The sequence below is a fragment of the Tursiops truncatus genome, unplaced genomic scaffold (genome assembly GCF_011762595.2).
Source record: "Tursiops truncatus isolate mTurTru1 unplaced genomic scaffold, mTurTru1.mat.Y mat_scaffold_742_arrow_ctg1, whole genome shotgun sequence".
NCBI lineage: Eukaryota > Metazoa > Chordata > Mammalia > Artiodactyla > Delphinidae > Tursiops > Tursiops truncatus.
In genome coordinates, this window is record NW_022983394.1 from 633 (window position 1) to 13,957 (window position 13,325).

At 45.9% G+C, this 13,325-nt stretch overlaps 1 protein-coding gene across 1 annotated transcript; it reads left to right on the plus strand.

Moving 5' to 3' along the window:
• The first annotated feature begins 297 nt into the window (after positions 1-297).
• Positions 298-2,888, plus strand: LOC117310967 (homeobox protein prophet of Pit-1-like). Its single transcript, XM_033850472.1, is given in 4 exon segments — positions 298-406; positions 1,584-1,669; positions 1,671-1,817; positions 2,550-2,888. Coding segments are annotated over 4 exon segments (681 nt in total).
• Positions 2,889-13,325: the final 10,437 nt, after the last annotated feature.

Consider the following 13,325-nt stretch of genomic DNA (forward strand, 5'->3'; position numbering starts at 1 on the left):
AGAGAGAAGGGCAGGGGGAGAAAAGTGGAGACTAAGAGAAACAGGGTGGAGGAGGCAGAATGAGATGATAAGCAAAGGAATGGGAATTAGAAATAGAAATAAAAGTTAGAAAAAAGGAGAGAGGGGGAAAAAGTTCTATCTATAGCTACACAGGGAGAGAGATTCAGAGAGAGGTATAGACAGGGGGAAAACAGTGATATACAAGGCATAGAGGGGAACAGAACCAGAGAAAGACTGATCCAAAATCAGAGACTCAGGGACACGAGACTGGGCTGTCTTTGGTCTTTGTTGTGAGCCATGGATGCAGAAGGGAAGAGTGAGCAGGGTAAACAAAAGAAGGGGCGAGTTTGCAGCAGTCTCTGGCCCGAGGGCTACGCAGCCGTTGGGACTTCGACCTCCACGGTGGGTGAGTGAATCTCTGGGGTGGTCCTGAGGAAGCAGCAGGTGTGCATTCTCCATGCCCAGGCTCCATGGGCCAATGGTTCGCCACGAGGAGAGTGAAGAGGAGAAATAAAAAAACAGAATCCTAGAATGTTTAAAACAAGGGAGTCTTAGAATACATGGGGTGATACAACTCCTTTGCTTTACAGAGTGGCACACTGAGGCCCTGACTGATGAGGAAGGGGCAGAGGCAGAGCTGAAATCTGTCTCCTCACTCCTGACCTCAGTTTGCCCACTGCACTGTTTTCCCAAGGAAGAGATTTGGAGGGTCCAGGGCTTTGGATCCGAGGAGAGCAGGGGGCTAAGGTGGGCAGTGAGCACTGGGTAGGGACTACTCACTGGGTCCCCATGGGGATGGGATCCTCCAGATATCTTTTCTCTGTGTGTGCCTCCCAGGTGTTTCCTTTTGCTCCTGTTCTCTATTCCCTAGCTGGCTCTCAGACTAATTAGTGTGGGGGCTTAGTGAGCCTGTAGGGAGAAGAGGCAAGCCTTTCCCACGAGCTCAGGTTCCTGCAGCCTGGTGGCCAGGCCAGGACTGGGATAGGGGAGATGAAATGTATGTGTGAGGAGGGTGTGTCTGAGTAGAAGAGTGAGGAATGTTTCATCTTCCAGGTAGAGGGAATAGGACAATGGGAACAATATAAAGGTTTAAGTTGCATGTGAACCATGAGAGCAGGGAGCAACTAATAGGGGTCTTAGACAGAGACCTGGGCAGTTTGTTAGGTTGTCAGAGTGAATAGGAGATCCACAGGGTGAGACCCAAGAAGGTGGTATGTGTGCTGAGAGAGGTGAAAGGCTATGGAGGGGCATGCCTTACATGGGGATGCATCCGGGGGTGTGTAATAGGTAGTGGGCACAAGGTGCAGAAGTGAGGCAGAGGGAGCGTGAGTGCTCAGGACAAGTGAGTCTGAGGGGCGGACTTCATGTCGAGAGGGCAGCATGGGTTAGGGGACTCAGAAGTGAAGCAGGGTCAAGGCTGAGCTGGATTCAGCTAATTCTGAAAGCTGAAGAATTTCTGGTCAGGGCAGAGTGTATGAGCAACACACTGGGTCCTAGTAGAATCTGGAGGTTCCAGCATATGTGGTCTGGGATGGATGGGTGGTCCATGCGGCAGCAAACTCTCCCTCCCCCCTCCTTCTCAGACATGAGCACTCAGCCCTACAGGAACCTCTCTGGTGTAAGAGTGGGGAGACCAAGTCTTTGCTCGCAAGGAGAACAGAGGGGTCGCCCCACACTCCCGGCGCCGCCACCGCACCACCTTCAGTCCAGCGCACTTGGAACAGCTGGAGTCAGCTTTTGGGAGGGACCAGTACCCTGACATTTGGGCCCGAGAAGGCCTCGCCCGGGACACAGGCCTCAGCGAGGCCAGAATCCAGGTGATGGCCCAGGATCCTCCCCCTACCATCCCCTGAAGAAATGCAGATTCGGTGATTGGCAACTACTGGGGCATAAATTCTCAGGGCACTATAACCCTAACCCAAATGTTCACCAGAACAGAGTCTTACCCAAGAGTCAGCATAACCTCATCTACATCAGGAATGTCACTTGAGTTTAACCTTGGAGCTAACCTAATCTAACTTGAATTTCAATATCAAACCCCAACCGTAACAGTGATGTGAACTCCAACAGAAATTCAATCCTAACTATTCACACACGTATGCAACCTTGTCCCTAACCATGGCCTTGAAACTCAACCTGATGCTCAATTCTAACCATAGAGTTAGTTAATCTTAAGAATAAACTGTACCCTAAATCTAACCTGGTCTGTAACAATTAAACTCATCCATAGTCTTAGTCTCTAATAACCCTAGCGGAAATTTCCCATTCTCTGTGGAGGTGAAATGCCACTGTGTCATGTTTATCTCTTTCTTTTTACAAGTTGACATTTCTTACTCACCCAAAGTTGTAGCAGGGCAAATTTAGACATGGAATGGGGGAATGGTGTGGGTCTTGCTTTGTCACTAGTCCTGGTTCAACTATGCCTTCTGCAAGAGCTTTACTTCCTCTGGGGATGTGGGGGAGTCTTATGCCCTATACGTCTGTAGCCGCATATGACAATGCCACCTATTTGAGACAGAGGCTCTGATGTGGCTATTCTCCCTCCTCAGGTCTGGTTCCAGAACCGCAGAGCTAAGCAGAGGAAACAAGAGAGGTCACTGCTCCAGCCACTGGCCCATCTGTCTCCTGCCACCTTCTCCGGTTTCTTGCCTGAGCGCCCTGCTTGCCCCTACTCCTACCCAACACCACCTCCCTCAATGACCTGCTTCCCTCACCCCTACAACCATGCCCTTCCCTCCCAGCCCTCTAGTGGTGGTTCCTTTGCTCGACCCCACCAGTCTGAAGACTGGTACCCCACCCTGCACCCAACTCCTGCTGGTCATCTGCCCTGCCCTCCACCCCCACCCATGCTTCCCCTCAGCCTTGAGCCACCAAAGTCCTGGAACTAAAGTTAAACAAGTACTGATAAGGTAATTTCCCAGCCTGTGGCCCTCACAAAACAGAGAAAACTGGGTGGTTTCCTTTCCTTCTAAGGGTGAAGTAGAAATATGGTGAGGGACAGCTCAGAGACTGGGAATGTTAAAATGGGAGCTCATGATGAAGGCTCACTGTGCTGATTAACTGAGTGAATTTAAGGAGGTGAAACTACTGGAAGATATAGGTAAAAAGCCCCAGTGGAGGTGACTGGTGGAAAAGTGGCATTGAGGGAAGCAGTGGTTGCTGCTGGTGGATGGAAATGGTTGAAGGGGATAGAACTTTTGGGACTTCACTCATTGAGATCACAGTTGAGGACCTTCACCCCATTGTTTCTAGCTGATTTCAATAAGGCTTTTTATTTAAAGTCTACCTATACAACCCTTCCCCATCACCACCATCTGAATCCATCATTAAGTTTTGTTTACTCTGTCTTGGAAATAGCTCTTGAATTTATTCCTCTCCTTTCTGTTCCAGCAGACACTTTGCTTTTTCTGGCCTCACGTTTTCTGATTAATTCTCCTCCTTGGTTCCCTTAGCTCCAGCCTTTCCCATTTCCAACAGACTTTGTAAATCTGATCATCAAATATTAGCTCTCCAGTGTCTTATAAGCAATAAATAAATAATACCTGATTTGCTAAGCCTGTAAGAGTCTTCAATGTTACCTTCAATATAACTTGCATGTGGTTTTGTTATTGAGCAAGGGCTCCTGTGACTGCAGCACAGAAAGCCAAACTCTGACAGCCGATGTTTGCAGTAAAGTAAGGGTTTATTGCAGGGCGCCAAGCAAGGGAGTGGGAGACAAGCCTCAGATCTGCTCCAACCTGGCCTTTGAGTTGGGAGTGTTTTTAAAGAAGAAGAAAAAAGAAGTTGGAATTAATCATCGTCTTGTGACATCTCTTAAGCACAGTTGTAGAAGTCAGGATGTTTCCAGTTTACAATTCTCTAGCCACCTGGGGGATCTGTGAGCTCATCCTGCTCTGGAGAAACATCCTGAGTTTGTGTGTTAATGATGATATCTACAACAGCAATTTTAGTACATTAATGATGTTATAGACAATAGCAATTTTAGTCATCTGATTCTGTTTGATTCGTGTTCAGTTAACACATGATTGAGGTCAGAAGAGGCAAACAAGGGAATAAAGTTTTGAGTAGAGAGCTTAATCATAAACTCACAAAGGGAACTAAATTTTAGAGGGGCTCAGTTTCAGTTTGTGATAGAGAAGAAATATTTTGATTAAACAAACATTTCCAAGAGCAATCCGTGAGTCTTGAGGTTCATAAGAGGTCATTCCCAGGAAAGAAACTGCTGTGAAGTGCCTTAGTCTGAGCTCTCCTAACAGAAACATGCTGTGGCCTAGTTGGTTTGCCATTTATATACCATATTTCTTATAATGTACTTATTTTACTCATAATTTACTTATTTATATGTAGGTCTACCTCACTTATGAGCAGATACATAGAATTCTGAGTAAACAAGCCTCTAGGGATTTTATTTGCAGTTTTTTGTATGTATTATATTTTAAAAGTCTGGAATTGAAACCTCTGTGATGCACAATTACATTTCCATATAATTATCCCCTTGTGCCAGACTGCCTTCCTGAAAGATAATACTGGTTTGCATGCCTCCCAAAATGTCAGTGTCAGTTTCAGCACATTCCTTATCGACATTGATCATTTTGGACAATTTTTTAACTGAGAGTGATGTCTCCTAGTTGGTTATTTTTTCAGTTTTCATTTACTCGATTGCTAGTGAAAGTTTAAAAGTTTCACGTTTATTGGCAGTTTACATTTTTTTCTCCTCTGCATTGCTTTTCTGAGTTGTGTATTGATCTAGTCATCTCTTATTAGTGCTTGAGGAACCCCAAGTGAGAAATCTCCCCTTAATTTTACTGGCTTCACCCATGTTTTCCTCATTATTTGGATCAAAATATTATGCCATGAATCATCTTAAATTTATTTTAGTTTGTGCAGTAAATTAGTCATCCAATTTCCCCTCAATCAGCTAGCTGGTTTTTCCAATATAATTTATTTAACAGTCTAACATTGATTTGTAACAACATTTTTCCACACTAAGATCTCATATGGGACAGTTGTAGACTCCTAATTCTTTCCCACCAATTAGCTTCTCTAGTCTGATATCAGTGTAGCTTGTTATTTTTTTCCAGATTTCTCTTATGTTCCTCAGGAAACATCTTGGTATTTTTTTTATGAAACAAATCTTAATAAGAGTTTTATAAATTACAAAAGTTATATAGTGTCTTTGTAACAGTCAACCCAAAAGATTTATATACATATAAGACATATAGATGAATATATATTATACATGAATATATATTTATACATATTAACCTGGATTAATCACAAAAACCCCATGTTAAGCAAATTCACCTCAACATGAGATAAACAACATTAGTAGTGTGTATCTGTCCACAACTTATTATGCTTATAGAAAATACAGGCATACACATAGAACAGGGAAGAACAAAATCTGACCCCATGTTGGATCTGTTTCTTTTACTTTAACCTTTGCTCTCCATTACCTTTTTGTTACTATAATCACTAAAATGCTGTTGTCTATAGCTATAGGCATATGTAATGGCCTCCCTCGGGGAACCCTGCCCCTCTGCCTGAATATTAAACTAAAGTGCCTTTGTTCAGCTCACAGGGAAACACCCTGACCCTGCCCAACTGTGAATGGCTGCAGAAAAGAAGAAATTAACACAGCCCCTCCCTGTGGATGGCCAAAAACCAGGAGATATTTTGCAAGACTTATGGCCTTTTACTTTACTTCCTCACCTCTACCCTCTCTCTGTTCTTTAAAAATGCTAGCATCCAGACCCTGATAAGATGTTACTCTAGGACATTAGTCTGCCATCTTCTCAGAAACCTGCTTTCCAAATAAAGTTACCATTCCTTGGCTCAACACCTTGTCTCCTGATTTATTTGCCTGTTATGTGGCAAGCAGAGAAAGTTTGGACTCAGTAAACACATACACTAATATTTTTTCCTTTTTAAAAATAAAATTGAGAATCAAGGGACTGAGTCTCTTCTAAACCAATAGTAAAATATACCAGCTCTATTCATTAAATAAACTATCTTATTCATTGAATCAAATTGCTACATTTATCATATATCAAAGTAATTTGTGTGAGGTTTAAAAATCTATTCTTGGTTCTCTATTTGAGGGTTGGTTCTCCCACTAGCTTTTTAGGATCACGCAGGCAGCGGCACACACCCGGGGTACCCCTTGGCCTCATCACACCTGGTGGTGAGCTGGCACATGTGAGGTCAAGTCTCTGTGCCCTTCACTCCAGTCTTCTTAGCCCTTCTCAGCCTCCTGTCCTGCTGCTCGGCTTGCGGACCCACTACGGAGGAGGAAGGGGTGCGAGCAAAGGAAGGAAGGCAGAGGGTGTTTCCGCACTACTGGCCCCCCTCTCGCTGTCAGCCTGCACGGGTCCTGGTGCCTATAGTGCCAACGACTGAACTGAGGGGTTGAGAACCGCTGAGGTTAACAAGGCATCTCAGCGTCCCTGCGGGTCTTAGAAAGCCCAAGAGGCAGGGCAAGGCGTACCTCGACTCTTTGGGTTCCCCTGTCCTTCCTTCTAGGGATTAGAGATACCCTTACAGTTCAAACTGGCAGAAGATTGGAATCTTTGCCCCGAATGGGTTGAAAAAGAAAAATAACTGCCTTTGAGGCAGCAATATCCCTTCACTCATACCCGCCAACCAAAGGGGAAATGCAGCCAAGTGAGGGTAAAGAAGTCACGAATTCTTGCGTTGGGAAATCTAAATCCCTGGTTTTTCAGGGAGATCCATTCCCAGCAGGATCCAAATCCGAGTTCAGAAAACGAAATGACTTGGAGTACGAAATGAGTGCGCAGGGCGTAAGGGGCAGGAGCTCTGGGGTGGCGTAGCGGGGCGCACTGCTCCAGGCGACTTTGGAAACAATTAGGGCGCTCCTGCAAGCTACTGAAGACCGCGGGGCTGAACCACGGAGTTTTCGGGCGCTCCTAGAAGGCTGGGAGGTGCGGTCCCGGAGACCTTACTGGTCTGGGCTGGGAATGGGCGGGGCATGCTCGTCGCAATGAAAACAACCAGACCTAAGAAAGCGGAGGAGTTAAAACATTCAGCTCCTGTGAGAAACCCCTCCCAGACACCTGGGGACTCGAGGCCTGGGCCGCTTCTAGCTCTACCAGCCTTACCTTCCGGGGAGCTCGAGCAACGCGTTTCTAAGTGCTTCAGACACTTCTCGGTCCCGGCGTCTGGCTCCTTCTCCAGCCCTCGGGATGTCTGCCAATGCAAACGACACCTGGTCCCTTCACGGTCGCAGGACAAGTTCTCTAGGTTCTGAGCTCTCCGGCCTTAAGGGTCTCCGGGCATCCATACGGGGGCTCCTGGCTCCCGAGATTGGCGGGAGAACACGTGAAGACCCCGGCCCCACTGCCTGACTGGCGTCCGCTCCCTACTATACCAGAGACTTCTTCAGTTCACTCGTTCCCAGACTGCACATCTAGGCGCTGTCTGAACTGTCCACCTGCGCAAACAGTTGCCCCCTTCAGCTCAATAATTTCCTCTTTGACTCAGCTGCCTTTCGGAGGATGAAACCTGGGAATGTCTTGCAGACACAGGAAGCGAGATCAGTGCCATTAGGGCAGGGAATAGCGGTACAGGGGACCTAGGTATTAGACTTAAGCGGGGGAAGGAGCTGCAGATCCAGGTGGCAAGCGCCCTGGACCCTGAAAGATTCTCACCTGGTAGAGACAGGAGCGGCTAGATGAGGACCAGAGAGGGCCTTCAAAGTGCTGGGTCCAGAGTAGGGGACCCAGTGTCAGGCTCTAAGGACTGTACTGGGTGGGTTCCCCCCCCCCAGGGGTTCCTCCAAACGAATCCTCCTGCTATTTTCCAGGTTTTTCCAAATTCTCCTGGAATTAAAATGCTCACTCTTTTCCACGATAGAAACAAAAGCTGAACCCAAAGTCCCAGTAACAAGAGCAGGCTCGGAGACTCAGTGTTCTTTGAATTTGGTCAATTAAGTTTCAGAGTTTTCCAGTTTCCTGCTCCAGGAGGTCCTTCCTCCACTCCCTATGACATGCTCCTCAGATTCAACTCCCTTAATACTAGGCATCTGAAAGCCTAGGAGGTCCTTTACAACTCTGCTAACACAGCTAAGAAGCCCAAGATGGAATAAGGTAGGCGTCAGCCCCACAGGGTGACTCATTGAAGGTGTGTGTGTGTGTTTGTGTCTGTGTTAGCATGTGAGTGTGGGTCTTTGGGGGCTTCAGTGTCTGGATAAGCCTAGGAAGCCACATGGCCTAAGGCTTTGAAATTCAGGGTGCTCAAAATGTGCCCTTATCAATTTGTTTGCTGGACTTCTGGGTCCATCTGAGCCCTGGCATCTCTGTACCAGCAAATAAAACCTGAGGAGCTGGTATAGGGTATCTCAACTAGAAGCTAGAACACCTCTGGGAAATTCTGGCATTTTCTAGAGTGAGATGGGCTCATATGCACTCAGGGTAAGGAAGCCATGGGCACCTCAGAAACTCAGGCTTGGAGCCTAAGCCTGGTCAGGTGAGGGAGGTGAGGGGGAACGTGGGTAGAGACAACTTCTTGTCCATATAAACTCTGCCATCTCAGGGACATGAACCCCAAGGTCAAAGAAGTAGGTCCTCTTGCCCATCTGCAGAGGATAGAATTGACTCCTGACCAAGCTACTAACAGCAATGTGGTAGGGCAAACTGCTTAGTCCCCAAGACTTCCCACTACCACCTCCCCCTTTGTTGTTATAAACATTTCTACTTTTTTTTCTTAGACTTCTCAGTTATCAAAGCTAGAATCTAATATCTTTATAGAATTCCATGCAAACATTTATTGGGTATCTTCCTAGTGCCAAGTGAGAGTCAAAAGCTGGAGATTCATCTCGAATCCAAGAAATTCCTGTCAGACATTGAGACATACCAAGATAGAAGAGGACATGTTACCCAGACTCTGACAGAGGAAGAAAAGAAGTGTCTGAAAGAAGATTCCCCAACACCCCACTTCAAAAGACTTGTCCTCACTCTGCTGAGCTCCTCTCTGAGCTCACTTACAGGCGTTGTCCCCTTTGTGTGGGGAGCAGAGAGTCTTGCAGAAAAGGAGGAATGTGAGGGTCATGGCAGCCGCTGCACAAGACAGGCACCCACAGAAGCCCTTGGCCTTGAAACCTAGCTACTCTGGACACAGAATCTCTGAGTATATGCTGGCTGCCCAGGAGAGGTATTTCATTGGTTTGCGGTAGACTCTGAAGACCTAATCACAGTGCACTTCCTGACATCTTCCTGGGTAAGCTAGGTGTCTCCAGCAGCGCACCAGCCAGAGAACACTCCTGGCAGCAGAACCTTCTCCCTGGTCCAGGGTAGGGATCTGGGCGCACTCAGAAGTCACGCCTTTGCAAAGCCTTCAATTCAAGGAGCCTCCCCGGCTGCTTCTTCCTTGGAGGCTGTGCAGGGCGTCCAGACACTCTTTTCGGCCCTCCTAAGACCACATTGGAAGTGAAGAAGTCTGAGAGGGAGGTCCTGTGCCAGATGGGGGCAATGGTTCTCTGTCAGGAGAGAATGCCTCTGGGCCGGTCCAGGAGGGTCTGAGAGGGATGCAACCCAACATTGGCCCAATCAGGAAAAGAGAAAGTAACTAAAGTGATCTATATATACCCATCCCTTGTTGAACACTCCTCACTTCTTTAACCAAACCAAACCAAAAGAAAACAAAAAGGCTACTTCAGCAATTCTTCCTCCCTACAGGAATTCAGTGTATGAAAAATGAAAATTTCCCTCTGATGCCACTGTAAGTCCAAGGGACACTCCCCTAACCAGAGGCTGCAGGTGCCTGAACATCATCCCTAAAGACCAAATACCAACAGACAGGAATTGATCCCCAAGAGCATACTGAAGAGGTGGCTGCTGCTTCTGGAAGTTGGCAGGGTGTATATTTAAAGTTAAAAATAGTCATAATATAATAACAGCCTCAGTGGTTCAAACTGCTGTTTTTCTTACTTGCAGAATAGATAAAGCAGTAGCATTGACTGCAGGATCCTGGCAGAGACCCAGGCCCAGCACCATGGTCAGGTGTGGGGGCAAGGCTGGCTTCCAGGATCTGGGATTTTTTCACAGGAGAGAAGTGGCCAGAGTTAAGACTGAGACACTGCATGGGGGCCTGCAGGTGAGCTCACGAACTGCAGGGGGGCTGTGGAGGATGGGCTTAAAGGTGCAGCCATCCCCACTCTCTGTGCCCAGAAATGCTTGGTGCTGCCTGCACAAACTCCCACTAATTACAGTTGTGGGAATTATTTTTTTTTAATTTTTTTATTTTTTTGCGGTACGGGGCCTCTCACTGTTGTGGCCTCTCCCGTTGTGGAGCACAGGCTCCGGACGCGCAGGCTCAGCGGCCATGGCTCACGGGCCCAGCCGCTCCGCGGCATGTGGGATCTTCCCGGACCGGGGCACGAACCCATGTCTCCTGCATCGGCAGGCGGACTCCCAACCACTGCGCCACCAGGGAAGCCCGGGAATTAATTTTTATCACCCTTAAACTTGAGACATTCAACTTGCCTGAGGTAATGATGAAAATTGGTGCTTGGGCTTCAGATTGACAGGGCAGGATCCCAGTGGGGTCAGCCAGAGTAGAGGTTTGGTTGTATCATAGTCCTGTGGACCGTGTTTAACTTTTTTTTTTTAAAAAGGAGGTGGTAGATACACTCAGGTGCAGCAGTTACTCTGAAGAGAAGTGGGGTGGAAGTACTGGTGTCCCCCTTTCACCACAGAGGCAAAGCACAGAAGCAAGGGAAGTGGGAGGAGTGCAGGAGCAGGAGCAGGGGCTTTGAGTCTCTTGTTTTTGAAGGGACCTGTGAAGGATAGATTTTCTTCCTTAGGGCTAAAAGCAAACCACGAGTTCCCCCTTGCTGTTTTGTTTTGTTTTGTTTTGTTTTAGACTCTTCAAATCCCACCTTTTCCTCTGGAGCTTGTACACTCCTTCAGGGCACGTTGTCCTGGGCACACCGTCTCCTGCATTTTCCAGACCGCAGAACCTGCCCCATTCCCACAAATATCAGACAGAAGGGTCTAGTCCCAGGCCCAGGAAACTTGAATATTGAACTCCTGCCTGTCCTTAGAGTGGAAGTCAGAGGTTTTTCCAGGCACATTCATTCATCTGGGCCCTTGGCCCTCAGACCTTGTAGAGACGGTTCTCTCTCCCTTCCTGCATCCTCATTCTTTTCTATAATTGCCCTTTTCCCTCCTTTCCCCAGGCTCACTCTGCTCTCTTCTTTTCTCCCCTACATTTATCCTTTAACATTGGGTGAACATGGTTTTACAAAGTTTTAATTAAATGCTTTAATAACCATAGCACTTGGACCAGGCAGGAGTGTAGGATGGCTGCAAATGGTCTTTGCCTCCCTTGCTTCCTCCCTCCCATTACCTGTCTGTCCCTAGTGTGGGGGACAGAGACAACTTCTTACCCCGACCTTCCTTGAGTACAGGATGTGTTGGGAAGTAGGCAGTGGTGACATGAAAAGAGAAAAATAATCATTTGGGAGAGATCAGGTTTAGGGCATCTGGTCCAGCAGGGGGAGGAGGGCAGTGCCCATATTTCCTGTCTGTACAGTTCTGGGAATGTCCCCACTGGGATTGGTAATGCGGACTTGGCCCGTCAGGTCACCTCCTCCTATTCCTGGAGGCAGCTGCTTTGGTTGAAGAGTTTACTTCCTGTGCTCAGATCTCAGAAACCCTTCCTTGCTTCTGGATCTGGGGAGGGGAAGAGGGAGGACTGCAGGCCATGTGAGGTATGTCTACTCCATAACTTGCCTCGGTGGGGAGGGTCATATGAACAGAACCCAGGCACCCACCTCACCTTTTCCCCCCTCTACTCCCAACTGGCTACCCTTCCTGGAAGCTATGAGGGTTGGTCACTGCTTGGCATCTGCAGTATTCATCATCACTCCAAGAAAACTTAAAGTAAGTGATTCAGGCTGAAAGACAACAATATATGTCAGAAAACTGAATCTACACAAGAAATGAAAAACGTTGGAAATAGAATAAATAAAGGCAAAGTGAAATTTTTTATTCCTTATTTTTATCACTCTAAAAGCTAACTGTTTAAACAAAGGTTGTATGTATTGTGAATTTATAGCATATTTAAAAGTGACATGCATGACAACAATGGCAAAAAGATGGAAGGGAAGAATTGGGAATATACCGTATAAGATTGTTACATTACAGGGGAATTATAAAGTAAAAGGTTTTAAATAATAAGAAGTCAATAGAGGAGGTGAAGAGAAATCATAAAGTTAAATCCATAAAGGCACAAGAAGAGGGGAAAAATAAGACAAATTGAATAAATAGAAAACCTCCAGCAAGAAGCTAGATTTTAACCCAATGATATGAATAATCACGTACATGTGAATGGCCTAAATAATCTCTGTTAATAGATTTGGGGAAAAAGCAAGATCGAAGTAACATCTATAAGGCCTATAAGAAACATATTTTAAATAAAAAGACATAGTTTAAAACAATAGTTATAAAGGAGAGTGGGGGAATTTTGCTCATGAGGGTACAGTTGGCAATGTTTGAAGACTTTTTTGGTTTTCAAAACGAGGAGGTGCTACACACATCTAGTGGGTAGAGGCCAGGGACACTGTTAAATATCCTAAAATGGACAGGACAAGCCCCCACAACAAAGAATTATCTGTCCCTAAATTTAATTAGTACCGAGGTTGAGAAACCTTGGGTTAAAATTTAAAAATATGAGAGATGTCATGAAAACAGTAACCAAAAGAAAGTTGAGGTCATCATATTTATTCAAATAAATTAGACTTCAGAACAATACTGGGATAAAGTGGAGCATTACAAATGGAAAAGAGGACCATTCTCCAAGAAGACATAACAATCCTAAATGTGTATGAACCTTCACACATACACAAACTTCAAAATATATGCAACAAAAGTTAATAGATTTGAAGAGAGATATTGATAAATCCACAATAATAGTTGGAACTTCAATACTCTTCTCGCATTAGCTGCAAGAACAAGTAGGCAGAAATTCAGTAAAAATATGGATGCCTTGAACAGAACTATCAACCAACTTGACCTAATTAGCATTCACAGAACATTCTAGGCCCAAAATAGCAGAATCTATAGACCTTTTGATGCACATGGAACATTGATCAGGATAATCATGTTCTGAGAAATAAAACAAACATTAAAAAATTGAAAAAAGGTATTACTGAAAAAAGTGGAGCTTGGTCAAGAGGAAGGAGCAGAAGATCCTGAGCTCACCTCCTTCACACCAAAGTTACAACTGTTTACAGAGCAACTATTGATGACAAAGACCTTAATTTAGCAGAAAAGATCTAAAGAAGGAACCAAACTTGAGAGAGGTAG